The sequence below is a fragment of the Martes martes genome, assembly GCF_963455335.1.
Source record: "Martes martes genome assembly, chromosome: 2".
Classification (NCBI taxonomy): Eukaryota; Metazoa; Chordata; class Mammalia; order Carnivora; family Mustelidae; genus Martes; species Martes martes.
This window is the reverse complement of record NC_137889.1, coordinates 180,980,292-180,994,610: the sequence shown is the minus strand read 5'-3', so window position 1 is coordinate 180,994,610 and position 14,319 is coordinate 180,980,292. Positions and strand designations below refer to the sequence as shown.

General features: G+C 39.9%; 1 protein-coding gene across 1 annotated transcript in view; it reads left to right on the top strand.

The window, feature by feature from the left end:
• Nucleotides 1–278: 278 nt before the first annotated feature.
• SCFD2 (sec1 family domain containing 2) overlaps nt 279–14,319 on the top strand; it is a 429,119-nt gene continuing 415,078 nt past the window's right edge. The window contains exon 1 of the mRNA XM_080797411.1: nt 279–1,243. Within this exon, the coding sequence (XP_080653537.1) occupies nt 409–1,243 (835 nt within the window). The 5' untranslated portion in view covers nt 279–408. The remainder of the gene's footprint in view (nt 1,244–14,319) is intronic.

Sequence of the window (14,319 nt, the reverse complement as noted above, 5' to 3'; positions counted from 1 at the left end):
AGATTAGCTTTTATCATTCCCGAGATTTTTCAAGATGCAGGGAAAGATAATCCGAGCACAGGAAGAGGAAAAAACAAAACACACACACACACACACACTCTCTCTCTCTCTCTCTCTCTCTCTCTCTCTCTCTCTCTCTCGAGCTATCCACAGACCTTCCCTCTCAGCCCGGAGCCCCGGAGCCCCGCCCACTGCTTCCCAGCCCCACAGTGCTTCCGCGGTTCTCCTCCCTAGCCAATCACGCTCCGTCTACGTCATCATTATGCGCTTCCGACGCCGGGCAAGTCAGAGGCAGCACCACGTGTACTGTGTTGACTGTCAAAGCGTCAAGGAACCCAATTCCCGGAAGCTGTGAGTTCTAAAAGAAATTCCTGTACTCGAGTGTCCCGAGTCTGCGAACCCCCAATCATGAGCGCCCCGGGAGTGCTCTCCTTTACCCAGCAAGGCTGGGAGCAGGTGTTGGCCAAAGTGAAACGGGCTCTGGTCTATCTGGACGCCCCCTGCGCGGAGAGCCTGCACTGGGGCTGCGGCTCCACGCGGCTTCTGGAGGCGGTGGGAGGTCCTGCGTGTCACCTGCGGGAGTTCGAGCCCGCAGCTGTCGGTGGTGGAGCCGAGCAGCCTAAGGCGGTGTTTGTGCTGAGCTGCCTGCTGAAAGGCCGGACCGTGGAGACCCTGCGGGATATCATCTGCCGCAGTCACTTCCAGTATTGTGTGGTGGTCACAGCGGTGAACCACGCTGTCCACCTCACCGCTAATCACGTGCCAGCGGCTGCAGCGGCGGAGCTGGAAGGGCAGCCGGTGTTCGAGCAACTGGAGGAGAAACTGTGCGAGTGGATGGGCAATATGAACTATACCGCCGAGGTGCTGCACGTCCCGTTGTTGCTCGCACCTGTTGCTCCTCACCTTGCCTTGACTCCAGCCTTTGCTTCCCTTTTTCCACTGCTACCCCAGGATGTGCATCTCCTTAACAGTGCCCGACCAGACAAGAGGAGGCTAGGAAGCCTGAGTGAGGTGGATGCCACCGTCCTGCCGCCTGAGCTGCTTCTGCAGATCAGGTGCCTGGTGTCAGGCCTCAGTTCTTTGTGTGAGCATTTAGGGGTGCGGGAGGAGTGTTTTGCTGTAGGTTCCCTCAGTCGTATCATCGCTGCAGATCTGGCTAATTATGGCCCTGCCAAGAACAGGAGGAAGACTGCCGCAGGCAGGGCATCCGTGGTCTTTGTGGACAGAACTCTGGATCTAACGGGTAAGTGAGATTGCTATGGGTCTTCCTAACCACTCTCCAAGGTTCTGGGACTTTCACTTATTCAGCATATATTTTATTGACAGTAACTATATGCAAAGTTGAGGATACAGAGATGAGTTAGATGGACACAGTTCCTGATCTCACAGAGTTTGTTATCTAGAGGGGAATACAGACAAGCAAATTTGCAATTAGAGTCAATTTGTTAAATGCTGTAGTGGGTAAATCCATCTTGAACATGCTCTGTTTTGTTAAACAACTACATCTAGCCAAAGATATTGGAGAAATTATGCTGACACTGAAGAGAACTGTACACCTGGGAAATTTTTAGAAATGTGCAGATGCCAGTATTCACAGTAATCCTTCATAAGGGGGCTCTAATTTGTTGGAGAGGTGTTGACATATGAACCAGTGGAAGGAAAACTGTACAACAATACATGAAATTATCATAGACAGTTTAGTTTTAGGCTTCTTTAAATGAGATTAATAAATAAACTTGAAGTATTACCAAAAACTGAGATTAAATACTATTGTAGAAAATATTTTCGAGGGTTCATTGATTTATTCTTAGCTGTCATTCTATTGAAGGTTAGGTAGATCATCCTAAATTTTAATAATGTATCATTTATATGCATAGAGAACAAACAATAACCCTTAAGATAGATGAAGAAAAAACACTTTCTGATAGTGACCTGTGTGTATTTTCAAAGGTCAATTTTATTATTCTCTAATTAGGTAGATATAATGCTGCTAGGAGTATAGCCCGGCCACACCTAAATTCACGGAGAATGATCAGGAAACTGACATAGGTAATCACTCTCTTTAGTAGGTCGGGGAAAAAAATAGAATGAAGTTATAAAAACCACATAGCTGTATTTGAGTTTTTGAACTTATACATTAATTTTCAGATCATAAAATAGAAAGTAAGGTAAGTGGTAATACTGTGATGTAAACTTAATTATGTGACTGGAGAAACAGGTGTCTAGTCTGTCATTGTGATTTAAGTATAAGTAAAAATTGTAACATCCCAGAACTCTTGGAGGATTAAAAATCACCTGAGTAGTTTATGCTTGCTGAATTTTTGAGTGTGTGGTATATACTGCTTATACTTCTATTTTTTATATACTTCTACTTTATTTTCCAAATATGATATTGTTTAATAATTAATCAAGGTCACATAGTGTTGTGCCCTATGACTTCAGTTAGGCAGACATTAATGTCCGGGTCCTCCAGCATCATGGTAACAGCTCTCTAAAGTCTTAGGCATGACTTCTTTGTATATGACTCTTGAAAGTATAAGTCATCAGAAAACTTTCATATCTCCCATCACTGAATTACCCACACTTTTTCTTTCCTGGCTTTGTATTAAAAAGGGATATACAGTCCCTGCTATATCTAATACCAACTTCTTCACCTTTGCAGACTAGGTCCTTGCCCTTTTCACTTCTCTCACAGATTTACCTCTGTCATATCCCCTCCCCTGTTCCTAGATCATCATTTGAAAAAAATATTTTTTACTGGATTTTCCTGGTCAGCATACAAACGGAATGTAACATCTCCTTCCTTAACACCTCATGCTCCTCCAGCTTGTTTTATTTTTTGCTCCATTTTATAGCAAACTGAAAGAGTTGTCCATATTTGCCATCTCTGCAATCATCTGCTCCAATTTTCCGCCTGCCCCACTTCAGTTAGGATTTCCCCTCCGCAGTACTTCCAGCAATTTCCTCTGTCAAGATCATGAATGACCATCATATTGCCAAGTCCAGTGTTCAGGATTCATTAGCAGGGTTCATTTTGCTCAGGCTCAAAGCAGCATCTGACACAGCAGAGTAGAGGATGCAAAGAGTTAAAAAAATAATAATATTAAAAGATGCACAAAAGATATACAGATACACAGTTTCTTGTGCAACCCCATCAGAATGTAAATCTGACATGTCATTTGTTTGCTCACAGCCCTCCCACAGCCTTCCATCACGCCTACTATCCTTACCATTGTTTTCAAGGCCATACGTGACCTGCCTGTATGTAGCTTTCCTACCTCGTCTCCCACTGATCTCCCCTCACACATTACTTTCCCACCACACTACCCACCTCGCCGTCCCTCAGCACGCCAATATGTCCCAGCCCCTGAGCCTTTGGAGTTTCTCTGCAGCTCACCTTGGAATGTTCTTCCTTCAGCTTTCTCTTTGGCTTTCTTGTTCACTTCCTTTGAATCTCTGATCAGAGTTCCGCTTCTCAGACCAGCCTTCCCTGACCACCTTCTTTAGCTACTCTCTAACCCTAATTGGGATTAGTTTGTTCCTGTGGTCCTAGTAACATATAAATTGAAGTCTTTTTAATGGATACCCTTTGAATAACTACTCAAACTATCTTCAAGATGAACAGATTAATAATTCATTTATGTTAAAGATGTTTCAGCGTGGTATTATCATCCCATGTTGGTAATATTCAGGGGTGATTTTCAGTTGGTACATAGCTGTGTTGTAAAACCTGTTTCTCAGGGGCGCATGGGTGGCTCAGTGGGTTAAGCCTCTGCTTTCAGCTCAGGTCATGGTGTCAAGGTCCTGGGATCGAGCCCCGCATCGGGCTTTCTGCTCAGCAGGGAGCTTGCTTCCTCCTCTCTCTCTCTCTCTACCTACCTCTCTGCCTACTTGTGATCTGTATCTGTCAAATAAATAAATAAAAATTTTTAAATAACCCTGTTTTCCAAACACTTAAATTTTTCTGTATTAGTGAATAAAGAGAACTCCTCTTTCTTGGGACTACAGGTCACCCAATACTGTTGCCTGGTGGAAAAGAGTGCTAGGGCCCCAGAGAGTACTGGGGTGGACACAGCTGGTCTTCCAGAGCTGCTGAGGGTACAGAGGCAGCGAGGGTGGGTCATGATAGTTGTGGAGATGCAGCACTTGCCCTTTGCTCCAAGGTGGTCCCAAACTGAATCAGGTGGTAGGTAGGTGGTTTGGTGGCCTTAATTGTGGTCACGGGTGCTCTCTGTCCTTGGTCCAGACTCTGGTGTCTAGGAACATACCTAATCACCAGGATCAAATTTTTTTCTGATCTGTCTTGAATGTAACAAACATAAGGAGCTGGTGAGTCATAACAATGAATTTAATGGAGAAACTATTACAGGAGTTTGGTGTGGATTCTTTTTTTTTTTTTTAAGATTTTATTTATTTATTTGACAGAGAGAGACACAGTGAGAGAGAGAACACAAGCAGGGGTAGTGGGAGAGGGAGAAGCAGACTTCCCATCGAGCAGGGAGCCTGATGTGGGGCTCGATCCCAGGGCCCTGGGATGATGACCTGAGCGAAAGGCAGATGCTTAACATCTAAGCCACCCAGGCGCCCCATTGGTGTAGATTCTTACCTCAAACTGTGATTTAGATTAGTGCATTGTTTAGCCAGTGATAATTGCAGCATACAAAAGATTTACACCACCAATTTCTAAAAATTAAAAGCTGATTTGGAAATTATTGGAATGATTTGAATGATCTGAATTTCAAGTGACAGCAGTTTTAATATAGAGATCCAAAAGATACACATTTTTAGGTTTTGATTTAGGTGTGAATATCCACAAACACATTATTTTATTTAGTTTATTATTGTTAAATATTTTGGATACATCCTTGATAATTTACCATTAGAAGATTTATTTATTAAACACATATTAAATTATATGCTGATATATCTTCTTGGATGTAAAATTAGCACTATGAAAAATAACCTCCAACAATTCATAAATATCCAACATTCTTAACATCCTCCTACAGTACAGACAAGCTTCTTTCTCATTTTTTTTGTCATCATCTTTGCAGGAAGTAATATTAATTTGTCTAATATTTGGTTTATTTTTTTCAGCAAACATTTATTGAAGGCCTGCTGTGTGCCAAGTATTGTTTCAGATCTAGGGAAACAAGATAGACAATTTCCTTGCTCTCCTGAAGCAGTTGATAAGCTCTCAGCACTTAAAAACATAGAAAGTTTGTTGTAATTATTTGAGAAGTAAATGGTCGCTGATGTCTGTGGCTTACTTTTACCATGTGTAGACCACCCAGAAGCTTCTGCCTCTGCAGACAGAGTACGTTAGGCATGTTTGCATAGGGGATTTAAGTACATCATTCTATGGATTGTTCTGGCTTCTGATTTGTTTCAGGAGAGAATTAAAAAGGTAGATGTGATTTATGAATCTCTGAAAGGTTTGAGTCTGTTTCCTTTCCATTCTCTTTTGGCTCTTAGGATTGACTAGAGTGCTTCAAGTCCAAAATAAAAAGATAGGAGGCGGCAGTAACTCTGGGAATTAAATTTCTTCTCCTGGTTCAGTTCTTCTGAATTTTAGTTCCATGTAAACTTTTAAGTTAAATCAATTCAATTAAAGTGTGCTGTGAAACGTGTAAGCCAATGATTCACAGACCTGTACCCTGGGACAAATAATACATTATATGTTAATAAAAAAAAAAAGATTGACTTCCAATACAAAGGGTGACTCCTATTCCTGGGATTATGATACACTGATGCATTTATATTTGCTTTAAGATGTTTATATTATATTATATTCTTTGTTAAAGTATTGAAAATACTTTAAAAAAGTATTGAAATTTGAGACTATTAGTAAATGTTTGAGAGCATGTTACTTTTCTCAGCACTCTACCTAAGTTCTTTTAATTTTCACAGTGGTTCTTTGAAGTATTATAATTATCCCCATTTTACAGATGAGGAAACAGAGAAATTGAGGAGTTAAGTAATTTGCCCAAGATCACGCAGCTAGTAAGTGGCAGTCAGGATTTGAACCTTGGCAGAGTACTCCAGAGCTTATGCTCATAACCCATCTTATATACGTTACTACCAAGAAATGTTTGAGAAGCCTTGTCTTAAATACCATAGATGCTGCTGGTAGGGTGTCCAGAAGCTAGCAGCTTCACAGACTAAACACAGTAGTTGGGCCCTGGTGCTGCCGTAATGTTCAGAAAAGTGATTTATTCTTCCCCCAATCTGATTTTCCACAAAATACAAAGTAATCAACTAATATCTTCATTTTAGGGTTCAGTGGATACTGCTTAAAGTAAACATAAGTGTGAGACATGATTTAGAAGCCCTTTAAGGTTCTTATTAGATGGCTGGTGTTAGATCCAGGCCAGTATAATAATTTCAAGTCCTGGCTTAGTAACTTAGTTGTTGTTTAATCTTTTGTTGAGCCTTTTGAGGGTTTGCTCATTTGTGAACAGGGTAAAATAGTGACCTTCAAGTGATGTTGTAAGGATATGAAATCATTCCTTCATTCCTTCATTCATTCAACATATAACTAATATAGTGGGTAAGATTAAGAAGTGATAGGGTTTCCATTTTGGATAGCATAGTTGGTGAAGGCCTTTCTGTGGATGTGACATTTGAGCAGAGATGGAAAAAAAAGAGGAAGCAGGCTGTATAGTTGTCTTGGTGCAGATCGTAGAGACCCAGCAGCAGGTGCAAAGGATCTGAGGTGGGACTATGTTTGACATGTTTGAGGAACAATAGGAGGCCAGCATGGGTCCCTTCAGCTTGCCCCGGGAGGAGATGAAGTTAGAGAGATAGGCAGAGGCAGTGCACTATAGGGCCAAGTAAGAACTAATGTAAAAGCCAAAGTATGATAGGCAGCTGGGGAGTCTGGAGCTGTGATGTGATATGATCAGACTTATATGGTATCATACATGGACGGAGTGAGGGGATTGAGGTAGATCCTGATAGTAGTTGCTACTACTATCTAGGTTGTGTAATAGGCACAAGTGGTTAGTTATGGTAGTCTTAGCTCTGCCCATTTCTAGTCGTAAGTCCTTGGTCAAGTGCCTACTTTAAATCAGTTTCCCAATCTGTGAAATCAAGATACCCATTCACAGGGTTGTTGAGGGGGTTACGTAAGTTAACACATCTACCTTCTAAAACAGTGCCTGGTATGTAATGGGCACTGGGAAATGTTTCTTACTTTTATTAATTAATGACATGCATTTAAAATTAAAATTATCATAGGGTTTCACTTATGTATGGAACATAAGGAATAGCATAGAGGACATTAGGAGAAGGAAGGGAAAAATGAACCATGAGAAACTGTGGACTCTGGAAACCAACTTTCAGAGGGGAGGGGAGTGGGGGATGGCTGAGCCCGGTGATGGGTATTAAGGAGGGCTCATATTGCAATGAGCACTGGGTGTTATATACAAAGAATGAATCATGGAACACTACATCAAAAACTAACATCAATAAACTAATCAAAAACTAAAAACTAATAAAAAACTAATGAAGTACTGTATGGTGACTAACATAACATAATAAAAAAATAAAAGTTTTACTTAAGTTTTATTACTTCAAATGTATGTTTTCTCCCTAAGTATAAGACTAAGAACATAAATATGAGAATGATTTGCCATACCTATAACCCACAAGAATTCTCTTACGTGGCCTCTTACCTGCCACTAAAGGAAATGAGAGTTGGTTAGAGTGAACCATTTGTCAGGAACTATATTCTGTCATACCTAGAGAAAAAAAAAATAAAAAACAGAATGAGTGAGATTCCTCCTATCTGATCACTACAATTTTGGTTACTTAGGAAAGTGCAAAGAATTGTATGGATGATACCTATTGATTTCATAAATGTTTTTTGAGCAACTTTGATATGCAGGTTCTGTGCTAGGTGATAGTGACGTAAAACCTCACTACTCAGTATGTCCTGGGGACTGAAAGTGTTAGCTCAGCTGAAGCTGGTTAAAAATAAAGAATCTCAGGCCTTTCCACAGACTTATGAATCAGAATCTGTATTTTAACATCTTTAGGTGATTTGCGTGTACTATAATATGTGAGAAGTGCTGATGGAAAGAGCAGTCAAGGCTCTTGTCCACGAGGAACTCAGATTCAAATGAAGAAGCACAAAGCGCAGCAAATGATATGTGCCCTCATAGGGTTTAGGTACAAAATTCTCCTTTAAGGGGTGGCCATTTCTAGACCAGTGGTTCTCAACCTGGCTTCACATTAGAACCATCCCAGAAAGTCTGATTCTTAAAAATGGGTCTGGGCAGATGCTAGAATCAGAAATCTTTTTAAAGCTCCCCACATGTGCAAAGATTTAAGAAAGAGCATAGGTTGTTCTGAGAATTCTTTTTTTAAAATTCTTTTTAGATCATTTTAAAAAAAGATTTTATTTTATTTATTTGATAGAGAGTGTGAGAGAGAGAGCATGAGAAGGAGAAGGGTCAGAAGGAGAAGCAGGCTCCCTGCTAAGCAGGGAGCCTGATGTGGGACCTGATCCTGGGACTCTAGGATCATGTCCTGAGCCAAAGGCAGTCGCTTAACCAACTGAGCTACCCAGGCACCCCTGGATCTTTTTTTTTTTTTTTTTTTTAATTAGGGCTTACCGTGAATGAGGGTTGGGTTGCATGAAGGAGTGGTAAGAGATGAGGAAGCCTGATGGGGATGTTGAGGAAGGAGGTTGGGACCATGTTCCAAAAGCCTTGAATTTCATGCTTAGTGAGGAGTCTTAACAAATTTTGAGACAGGCAAAGTACATGAACACATTTCCTGTTGAATGAGTTCTCTGGTGTACAGTGTGACGCATAGATATATTGATTCCGAAGTGGGACCCGAGAAGTGAGTCAGACTCTGGCGGGATGGATTTTTGTTGTTGTTGTTGTAGTTTTGCTTGCTTTTGTTCCCTCTAGTCCAGTTTATTAAAGCATAATTTACATACAGTAATATTCATCATTTTTAGTGCATACTTTTGTCAAACAATATACAGTTGTGAAATGAACACCCACAATCAAGACATTGTGAAGACTGATCAGAAGCCTACTGTAATATCTAGGTGAGAGATGGTGGAGTTTAAATTGAGTCAATAATAGAAAGAATGAAGAAAGGAGTAGTTGAGTACTTATGTGAGAGAATTAACTGATATAATGGTAGAGGGTTAAGAGAAGACATGCCAAGTTTTCTACCTTGGGCAATTTCAGAATGTATGCCCTGTGATGGGGAAGGTAGGAGTCGATTCAAGTTAGGAGCAATATAATGAATGTTATGTGGTTCTCTTATCTAAAATTTCTGTGTAGGGAAAGGTATTTATTGAGTAAACTCATAGATTTAGTGTCTTATGATTATTCTACCCCCAGGCCCCCTCACCCCCCGCAAAGTCCTACCTGGTAAATGACATTCTTAAGCAGACATTTGACTAGTATGCAGTATCTGATATACACCCTTTGTACTAGATTTAACTGATGTGAGGCAGCCATAGGTGGTTTTAGAAATAGTAGTGTTAATAGTACTAGTAAGAGTAGTGTTAGAGATCTAATAACTAACACTCCTTTCCATCCAGAGTCTGAATCAATCGAATATGAAATAAAAAAAAAATTTGTCAGGTGGAGGCCAAAATACTTGATATATTATGGATACAGTGGACATTAAGGAATGTGGCTTACATCTATAGACAAGTGAGCTTCCTAATACCGAATCCCGGAGTTGAAAGGTTTACCCACACAGCAGGAAGACTGAACCAGAGCAAGTCTTTTTCTCTCTTCCCAAGGGCAGAATCTATTTTAGGAAAAGTAAGTAGAGAAGAAGCTGATAGTCCAGGGAAGAAGTGATTGATTGAAGGAGGTAAAACAATTTCAGGAGTGCTATACTAATTGTCGTCCATCTACTTAGAAGGGAACATTAGGAATAATAAATATCCTGTTCTTACAAGATAGAAATATAATCAAATATTGAAACATCTCAAGCTAGTGAAAGACAGTCACAGATACTTGAGAAGGAATAATGGGGAATCAGAAAGGAAGTGACATTTTGAATATATTATTCTAGGAGTCCAGTAGCTCTATGTCAATGCAAAGAGAATATGCACAACCCCAAAATACTGTAGAAATCTAGAAATGTAGAGAATGCTATAGTTGCATTTCTGTCTTTTTAGCCATACTACAGTGTGACTAAGCTCTTGTGAGGGCTCCTACATTCTTTTGTCTTTACAAGTCTTCTTTAAAAAGATTTTATTTACTTATTTGAGAGAGTGAGAGAGAGAGGAAGAGAGTACAGAGGGAGAAGCAGACTCCCCACTGAGTGGAGAACCTGACTGGGGGCTCTATCCCAGGATTCTGGGATCATGACCTGAATGGAAGGCCGATGCTTAACTGAGCCACCGAGGTGCCCCTCTTTTCAAGTTTTTATTTAAATTCTAGTTAGTGGCCATATATGGTAAAATTGGCTTCAGGTGTAGAATTTAGTGATTCATCACTTATATATAATTTCCAGTGGTCATCGCAACAAGTGCCCTTAATCCCTATCATCCATTTACCCCATCCCCTCCCTCCCTCCCTCCATCAACCTTCAGTTTATTCTCCATAGTTGAGTCTCTTATGGTTTTCTTCCCTCCTCTCTCCTCTTTTTCCCTTCATCTAAATTCAACTGTTTGTTTATTAAATTCTGTGTATGAGTGAAATCTTATGGTATTTGTCTTTCCCTGACTGACTTATTTCACTTAGTGTGATACACTGTAGCTCCATCCACATCATTGCAAATGGCAAGATTTCATTCTTTTTGATGACTGAGTAATAGTCCACTGTATATAGAAACCACATCTTCTTTATTCATTTATCTGTCAATGGATATTTCAGCTTTTCCCCTAATTTGGCTATTGTTGATAATGCTGCCAAAAACATTCGGGTACATGTGCCACTTTGAATCTGTATTTTTGTATCCTTTGGGTAAATACCTAATAGTACAATTGCTGGATTGTGGGGTCGTTCTGTTTTTACTTTTTGAGGAACCTCTATACTGTTTTCCAGAGTGGCTGTACCGGCTTGCATTCCTACCAATAGTGTAAGATGTTTCCCCTTCTTCCACATCCTCACCAATACCTGTTGTTTCCTGTATTACTAATTTTAGCCATTCTGACAGGTCTGAGGTGATATCTCACCATAGTTTTGATCTGTATGTCACTGATGATGAATGTTGTTGAGCATCTTTTCATGTGTCTCTTATCCAACTGTAAGTCTTCTTTGAAAAAAATGTCTGTTCATGTCCTATGACCATTTCTTAGCTGTATTATTTTTTTGGTGTTGAGTTTGATAAGTTCTTTACAGATTTTGGATTCTAACCCTTTATCAGATATGTCATTTGCAGATATCTTTTCCCATTCCATAGGTTGCCTTTTAGTTTTGCTGATTGTTTCCTTCCCTGTGCAGAAGAGTTTTATTTTTTTGAAGTCACAATAGTTCTAGTAAGAATTTGCTATGGCCGAGATCAAAGAGGTTGCTGTCTGTGTTCTCCTCTAGAATTTTTTTTCTTTTGAGAGAGAGAGTTTGCACATGCAAGGAATGGGGAGGGGTATAGGGAAAGAGAGAGAATCTTAAGCAGGCTCCATGCTTAGCAGAGAGCCCAACACGGAACTTGATCTCAGGACCCTAAGATTATGACCTGAGTGGAAATCAGGAGTCGGATGAATTGACTAAGCCACTCAGGTACCCCTTCTCTAGGATTTTGATGGATTACTGTCTCACGTTTAGGTCTTTCATCCATTTTGAATTTATTTTTGTGTATGGTGTAAGAAAGTGGTCTAGTTATATTCTTCTGCATGTCCCTGTCCAGTCTTCCCAACCATTTGTTGAAGAAACTGTCCTTCTCCATTGGATTTTCTTTCCTGCTTTGTTGAAGATCAGTTGACCATATAGTTGTGGGTCCACTTCTGGGTTTTCTGTTCTGTTCCATTGACCTATGTGTCTGTTTTTGTTCCAGTATCATATTGTCTTGATGACTACTGTTTCAAGGCCAGAATTTGGTGTCTCCTGCTTTGTTTTTCTTTTTCAACATTACTTTGGCTATTTGGGGTCTTTTGTGGTTCCATATAAATTTTAGGTTTGTTCTAGGTCTGTGAAAAATGCTGATTATATTTTGATACATATTGCAATAAATGTGTAGATTGCTTTGGGTAGTATAGACATTTTAACAGTATTTGTTCTTCCAATCTATGAGCATGGAATGTTTTTCCATTTCTTTGTGTCTTCCTCAACTTCTTTCATAAGTGTTCTGTAGTTTTCAGAGTACAGATCTTTTACTTCTTTTTTTAAAAAAGATTTTATTTATTTATATGAGAGAGAGAGCGCAAGAGAGCACAAGCAGGGGGAGCAGCAGAGAGGATGGGGAAGCAGGCTCCCTGCTGAGCAAGGAGTCTGATGTAGGGCTTGATCCCAGGACCCTAGGATCATGACCCCAGCCGAAGGCAGACATTCAACAGACTGAGCCACCCAGGTGCCCCTTACCTCTTTGGTTAGGTTTATTCCTGGATATCTTATGGGTTTTGGTACGATTGTAAATGGGATTGATTCCTTGATTTCTCTTTCTGGTGTTTCATTATTGGTGTGTAGAAATGCAGCAGGTTTCTGTATGTTGATTTTGTTTCCTGCAACTTTGCTGAATTCATGTACTAGGTTTAGCATTTTTTTGGTAAAGTCTTTTGGGTTTTCTCCATAGAGTATCATGTCATCTGCAAATAGTGAAGTTTCACTTCTTCCTTGCCAATTTGGATGCTGTTTATTTCTTTTTGTTGTCTGATTGGTGAGGCTAGAATTTCTAGCACTATGTTAAGTAACAGTGGTGAGAATGGTCATCCCTGTCTTGTTCCTGACTGTAGAGAGAAACCTCTTAGTTTTTCCCCATTGAGGAGGATATTAGCTGTGGGTCTTTTGTATATGGTCTTTATGATGTTGAGGTAAGTTCCTTCTGTCCCTATTTGTTGAGGTTTCTTATCAAGAATGGATGCTGTATTTTGTCAGATGCTTTTCCTACATCTATTAAGAGGATCATATGGTTCTTTTCCTTTCTTTTATTAATGTGGTATATCATGTTGATTGGTTTGTAGATATTGAACCACCCCTGCAACCCAGGAATAAATCCCACTTGATCGTGCTGAATAAATCTTTTAATGTACTGTTGGACTTGATTTGCTACTATGTTGTTGAAAATTTTTATATCCTTGTTCAATAGGGATATTGGCCTGTAATTGTCCTGTTTAGTGGGGCCTTTGTCTGGTTTTGGAATCAAGGTAATGCTGGCCTCACAGTATGTGTTTGGAAGTTTTTCTTCCATTTCTGTTTTTTGGAACAGTTTGAGAAGAATAGGTATTAACTCTTCTTTAAATGTCTGATAGAATTCCCATGGGAAGCCATCTGGCCCTACACTTTTGTTTGTTGGAAGATTTTTGACTGATACAATTCTTTGCTGCTTATGGATCTGTTCGAATTATCTATTTCTTCCTGTTTCAGTTTTGGCAGTTTATGTTTCTAGGAACTTATCTAATCGATGTTTCTTTCAGGTTGCTGAGATTATTTGTTGGTAGATAATTATTCATAATATCCTCCTATAATTGTTTATATTTCTGTGCTGTTGGTTGTGATCTCTCCTCTTTCATTCATGATTTTATTTTTTAGGACTCTTTCTCTTTATGGTAAGTCTGGCTAGGGGTTTATCAATTTTATTAATTCTTCCAAAGAATCATCTCTTGGTTTCATTGATCTGTTCACTGTTGTTTTTTGTTTGTTTCTATATTGTTTGTTTCTGCTCTACTCTTTATTATTTCTCTTCTGTTGCTGCTTTTAGCCTTTATTTGTTGTTCCTTTTCTAGCTCCTTTAGGTGTAAGGTTAGGTTCTGTCTTTGAGACTTTTCTTCCTTCTTGAGGAAGGCCTGAATTGCTGTATACTTCTCTCTTAGGACTGTCTTTGCTGTATCCCAAATCTTTTGGGCTGTCATGTTTTCATTTTCATTTGCTTGCATGTATTTTTTTTTTAAGATGTTATTTATTTATTTGTCAGAGAAAGAGAGAGAGAGAGAGAGAGAGTGAGCACAGGCAGACAGAGTAGCAGGCAAAGGCAGAGGGAGAAGCAGGCTCCCTGCCGAGCAAAGAGCCCAATGTGGGACTTGATCCCAGGACCGGGATCATGACCCAAGCTGAAGGCAGCGGCTTAACTGCTGAGCCACCCAGGCATCTCTGCTTGCATGTATTTTTAAATTTCTTCTTTGATAACCTGGTTAACCCATTCATTCTTTAGTAGGATGTTCTTTAACTCCATGTACTTGTG